The 6,537-nt window shown below is 38.6% G+C and overlaps 1 protein-coding gene across 1 annotated transcript; it reads left to right on the plus strand.

Moving 5' to 3' along the window:
• The first annotated feature begins 455 nt into the window (after nucleotides 1-455).
• On the plus strand, nucleotides 456-6,161 carry lysmd4 (LysM, putative peptidoglycan-binding, domain containing 4). Its single transcript, XM_049574743.1, has 3 exons — nucleotides 456-592; nucleotides 3,054-3,316; nucleotides 3,414-6,161. The coding sequence occupies exons 2-3, from the start codon at nucleotides 3,065-3,067 to the stop codon at nucleotides 3,945-3,947; spliced, it is 786 nt and encodes a 261-aa protein (XP_049430700.1). The 5' UTR covers nucleotides 456-592; nucleotides 3,054-3,064; the 3' UTR covers nucleotides 3,948-6,161.
• The last annotated feature ends 376 nt before the right edge of the window (nucleotides 6,162-6,537 follow it).

The following is a 6,537-nucleotide window of genomic DNA, read 5'->3' on the forward strand; positions in this document are numbered from 1 at the left end:
AAATAGTAATAGTGATGATAATAATGATTATTAAGATAAGATAAGATATACTTTATTGATCCTCCAGAGGGGAAATTCAAATACAGCAGCACAAGACAAAAAAACATCAAATAGAATAAAGATAAAAGATAAAAAAAAAATAAAATAAAATTGCTACATAAAGATGAATAAAGTGACTAAAAATGACAGACAAAGTGCTGAATAAAATAAAGTGACTATAAAATAAAGTGACTATGAAATAAAATAAAATTGCTACATAAAGATGAACAAGGTGATGATGATAATAATGATAATCGTCATCATCATAATTATCATAATTATAATTTCCCTAATTATATTTAACCTTTTTGTGGGGGTTCTTTCCAAATAAAAAATGATTGTTGTTAATGCTAGGTCACCTCCAGAGCAGCAGGTGGCGGTAGTGCATTTATTGTGTCAACTCTTTATAGAAGGAACGAAGAAGAAGCAGGCTAAACAGTAGCTAGCGAGCTAGCGCCAGCAGTTGCTGTTGTAATGTTGGCGAGTCAAGTCGGGGAGGACTGTCCTGGGACGGCGGTGTCCTGCAATACTGTTGCCAAAGCATTTGGATAAGGTAATTAGACGGGGACAGCGCAGCCTGAGTTTTAAAAGTCTGTGAAACTACTTCCTCTAAGTGGTATTTATCCATGTGGTGCTAGTGAGCTAACTGTAACTGGAGCTGAAGTAAAGCAGTTTGCTGACTTGCTTTCTGCCATGATACTCCGGTGATGACATGCTGAACGTCAAAAGTTAAAGCTGACCATGAACTGCTGTTAGCATGGTAGCTAACGTTAACGCTGCCTTCAGGTGCTCCTTGTCAGCTTCGTTTATCGACAACATGATTTGTAAAGGCCTTGCTGAACTGTCAAATTTAATTGTTATAGGGAATAAAATAACTGTTAGAAATTACTCGAGCAACGGACCTGTTGATAACTCAGTTTGTATATAAGTACAATACATATAACTGCGTATAACACATTAGATAAGTTGTAACTTTAGTAAGTGGGGTAGTTTTTTGTGTATTTGTAGCTCAGTTAATCAGTGACGGTGGTTTTAAGGAGCTGCTGTGCGGTTAACTGTTTGCTTTGGTTCGTCCAGGCAGGTGTTAAGGTTATAACGTTAATTCAACACAGACTTCTTCTCTCAAGTGGAGCTATCGGCCTGAGAGTGAACTCTAGTGCGGTTTGTTTGTGGTGTGCAAGCCAAACAGACCGATCAGACCGATCAGAGTCACTACGGATATACACTGTACTTATAAGGCCAGGACAAGTGGCTCAATATCTTTACGTGGATGAGTGTTGTATTCAAAGGCAGATTAAAGGTGCGTTAGGTCAGGCTTTGAGAATGGTGTCACTTGTCATCATGGGGTGCAGTAGATTAATGACTAACAATACAGGCTGAGACACACTGTAGGGGCTAACAGGGCAAAACATCATCTCACATGACAGCTGGGCTTCCGTAGGAATTCTGTGTTGAACAGATTTTTCAGTTGCTGGACTTAACATTCAACAACTTATGCAGATACGATAACTGTGCCAATACTGAAACACTTGGAAATACCTCATATTCATTTTTTCTTGATTTAATAATCGTAATTGATGATGTGTTCACATTTTAAAGCGTTTGTCAGCTACACAGTCACCTTAAACCAGATTATATTACAAGCATGGGAGATTTTAAAACAGGATTAAGCACTATGTGATCACCAAATACTATGTTCTAATACCATTTTTTCCTTTCCCATACTGATTCTGATACCTGGTGTGTAATTCAAAGTACCATTCAAATACCATTTCCTTTAAATAAATTGGCACGTCATTGTTATCGGCCTATATTGGCATTAAAATGAACTACCAGAATCTACCAATATGCTGATAATATCGGTACATCATCAGTGTCGGCTGATATCGGCTTTAAAATGAACTATCAGAATCAGAAAAAAGTGGATGTGTCTGTTAACGACCAAATAAATGGTTCTATGTTGGCATATCAGATCTCGGCAAAAAATCCAGTATTGTGCATCTCTAAATAAACGGCTGTATGTATGCAAAAGGATCGCTGTCATTGTTATTGCAAAACTTAAGTTAAACCCTTTGTAAAACATAGACAAATGCATACAGAGAATGAATGCTGTCAACAGGGTTTTCCCCACACATAAATTTATTTGTGGCGGCCTGCCACAATGTCTTCTATTTTTGGAGCTGAACTGTTCAGTATGTGCGCTGTTGGAGTGCTGTTTGGTTACTTATCGTGCCACGCTCAGAGCGCAGAGCGTAGGATTCTCTGGGCACAGACAGAGCAGCAGAGCGCCAGGCACAGTGAAAGTGAAGCTCAGTGAAAGTTCATTGTGCTGGTTCTAAAAAATTTGCTTTCACTTTCCACTTGTTAAAATGGCAAACATTATACTATTTATCAGAAGTCAGCTCTTTGTCACAGCTGTAAAGCAGTAGTTGCCAGTAGCTGCACAGTACAACTGGCTGTGTAGGCTACTGTTTTAGAGCTGTGAAGAAGAATTGATTTCTGGCAAAACTACTGTTTTATCCGGTTGTGAAACTAAAGTTTATTAATAAATTACATTGTATCAGATTTTTGCATAGATTCGTATGCCCACCAATACCCAGTCCAGCATTTTAGGCAGTATCAGAGGCAATTCGGACACTGGTATCAGAATAGCTCTACTAAATGCATGTGACAGTGACTGAACGCTGCTAATTGAATTGGTTGTTGTACTCTGGCTGTTGCTTGTTTCCTGTATGCAAAATTTTTATGCTGCTTAATGTTTTGCTGTTATGTTTTTAGTCTTTTCCTTTATGTGAAACTCTGTATGCTGCAGGACTCCTTGCAAAAGACATTTGAATCTCAATAGGAGTATTCCTGGTTATTCCAGTTACACAAGGCAGTGAAGCGGGGCCAGCTAGCAGCATGCATGAATTAGTCTAACTATTACAAGTATATATCTAAGTTGGGAATAAAAGTTTAAAAAGGTTTTTAATTATATCCATCTTTTAACGTTGGACTTGGGACATTCCTTACAGGCTGGTACTTCATGATGCGGCGGGGGGAGCATGTTTCACGGGCTTTCCAGGCCCCGGTGGACGTCCATGCCAGTGCAGATGGCCAGGTTTACATGTTCAACAGGAGGCCCAATGAGTCCTCAGATGACGAGGAGCTCAACGTCATGGAGATGAGGCCACGCATTTACCAGGAGCAGGACAGACTGAGGAACGTTCAGCTGCTGGAGCGGGATGTGGTAGATGGCGACAACCTCAACAAGCTCGCACTGCAGTATGGCTGCAAGGTAAAGATTACGGATAGTTTGATTTCTGGTGTTGATCTCTTCAGTGGCATGTTAGATGTTTGCATTCATTCAGCTTCGGTCCTGTTTCTGTCAACAGGTGGCAGATATAAAGCGGGTGAACAATCTTCTGAAGGAACAGGATTTATTTGCACTTAAATCCATCAAAATACCAGTTCAGAAACACAGCTTTTTAACCGAGAGGTACACAGACCTCAGAGACCCTGAAGAAGAAATGCCGCGTTCATCCACTACACCAGCGAAGCCTCCGGATCGAGCCAGAGCCCAGCCACATCTGCAGGAGGTCACGGACTTTCTAATGGAGGTGGACCAAGATATTGAGAAACTGATTCAGACTACAAATGATCAGGATGATGATCTCTTGGATAACCCGGAGAAACAGCAGAGGTTTGGTCTCAAAGGACAGCCCCTGAGCAGTCACGGTGCAGACTGGGGCATCCAGTGGTGGAACGCCGTGGTCGCCATGCTCCTGATCGGCATCGTCCTGCCTTTATTTTATGTAATTTATTTCAAAACAAAAGATAGTGAAGTAGTTTCACCAACAAATGGTAGCAGTGCTTTTAGTCAGTCATCCACAACCTCTTCAAACTCCTCAGAAACAAGTACAAGTTGACCTGAGCGGTGTCAAGAACCAGGATAGTACAGAGTCAGATCATTTTTAAGACTGTGGGGGTAGATGGGTTCAGAAGTAGGTGACAATCAAGATAAAGCCAAATCTTTTAACATTTTACCTCGTGCAACACCAGCATGTATCAGTGAATTTTACCTTTTAATTTATACGATAACTGTGACACTTGAGGCAGATACTTCAGTGATTGTCTTGAAGTGAGGGCGGCACACTGATCTGATTTTTGTGACAATGTAGGACACCAGCAATTCATCAGACAGCCATCATAGAGTTCTGTTTCCTGAAATATCACTCTTGATACCATTGATCCTTTGGCTTTAAAACTTTAAAAATTATTGTTCTTCAGGTGCTTTAAATCTGAGGTTTGGTGCTGCAGGAATGAGTCCTAAAAGGATTTTAGCACTTGGAGTTCCCTCGTCTGAAAGTTAATGGGTTTTTGGTTAGATGATTGAAACAATATGTGGTTAACAGAAGCCTAAGAGACTTTTACATTTATTAATTTGTCAGTAAATAATCCACTTGCGAGTTTCGCAGCTTTTACAAAAGCTGGTTGCCAACAAGTGGCTAAATGAGACTACAGAACATCATCGCTGTTAAGACGGATGTTAAGGCCATGTGACCGTGGTGTAGTTTGTTTATAGCAGATTTCATTTACCCTTCAAAAATCATGAAAGTGGAGTTCATCTGTGCCTCTTACTGAACATATTGTGTAAGTATCATAAACCTTTGTTTGCCACAGAGCTTATTTTCAGCAATAATCCAAAATCAACCAAAAAAAAAATCTCATTGGATTTTGTCAAGGGAACAAGGGCGATGTTAACTTCAAGGCTGCCCTACAAATAAACATCATTCCTGCAGCACAGAAAATACTTTGTCTGGGATAAAAACATCTGTTGTGTGGTCTTTATCAAAGGGCTGGGCACAAAATCAAATATCATGGTAGTCCTGAACAAATACCTCTATCGATATTTTGACTATTGTAGGGTTGACTATTGGTGCTTTAACAAAGATATTACACAATGAGATCTTTGATAAATAGTAGTAAGTATGTGGATATAGTGACTAAGTGGGTAAAGGCAAATAAAAGAACAATCTGGTAAGGCCATGAAATCACATTACGTTACTGAAATGCAGCTTTTAAAATCAGGAGAATACAGCACTTGCAATATCCAAAATCTAAGACGATATCTAGTCTCACATCATGGTAACTATAATATATCAATCAAATGCTCAGCCTTGCTTTGTCACCATCAGTGCCTGTTGTCAGTATCAACACATCAAGTGTCACCATATCAGTGCCACATTTGGGGTAATCTTGATATCTGTCCCACTACAGTAATATATTCATAAACTTTAGCCTTACAATGACAAACTGGGAGAAAACTGCGTGAGGTTTAGCTGTGTTTAACATGGGTTTGAGCATTAATGGTGTGCCTTGTTTGACTTAACTTATCTGTGGCTGTGTCCTCGTGCCTCCTCTCTGGGTCTGAATACAGTGCCAAACTTGTAAATTATATTTACTTGGTGCAATATACTTTATCTATTTAGCCTGAGTGTGTTCATTTGACACTTTGCAATCTTTAAACTGTGAGGTTTTGCATTTTTAAAATGACATTTAGTCCCCTGACTTAACTATGGGATATTAAAATGCGCCTTAAACCTTTGTCAGGTTTACACAGTGCTCCACACTCAATCTTAACATTGTTTGATAGGTATTTAAGTCCACCATGAGCAGGTGGTGAAGTTACACGGCTTGTCCAAAGCACTTTTTAAAATCTAAGTATTTTAATTATTTAATAAAACTGGAAAAGTTATTCTGTTGTCTATTTAAAAAAAAAAAATTAAGTCAATTTATATAAACGTTTTTATTCATCTTCATATTTGACAACAAACTTTGTAGCATGAAAGTGTCTCTAAAATATTCTGACAGTTTGGGACCTGTGATTTTTCTCATCTTCATTGTCTTATACTTGTGGATTGAGGTTATACACAAACACAATGTGCTGGGATAATTGACGCTTATCATACTGTGTACATTTGCTCATTTATGGTGTTGAAAGAAAAAATGCATCTGGATGGAGACTCGCCTGCACATGCACATCTTTTTTCCTCCTCGACTGCCTGGCAGACTTTTTACACATAAATCATTGGCGGAAAATGATTTTTAAGCTTCAGTTATAATAAAGCATTTGTTCAAGCAAAAAACTCTTTTGTTTTCATTCATTAACCCTTTAAAACCTGAGTGAATTGGCTTGATTTCTTTCACACAAAAAAAACATGGGAAGAAGACAATGAAAGAAGAAATGACCCAAAAAATTAGAAAGAAATTAGTAAAAAAAAACCCAAAAAAATAAGTAGATGAACTGGAAAGTGCTTAAAATTTATAATAATTCTGCAACATGATTTTAAGACATAATAAATATAGTTTTCCCAAGATTTTGTTTGCAATTTGTAGGACATGTCTAATCTTGCCTTTTTTCCCGATGTTTTTGAAATAACTCACACCACAGGGCTCAAAGGTTTAATTTCTTGGGAGAGGTGTCTGAAAGCAGCAGAAAAGTGATGTCGCTCCAGG

The sequence above is a fragment of the Epinephelus fuscoguttatus genome, linkage group LG4, assembly GCF_011397635.1.
Source record: "Epinephelus fuscoguttatus linkage group LG4, E.fuscoguttatus.final_Chr_v1".
NCBI lineage: Eukaryota > Metazoa > Chordata > Actinopteri > Perciformes > Serranidae > Epinephelus > Epinephelus fuscoguttatus.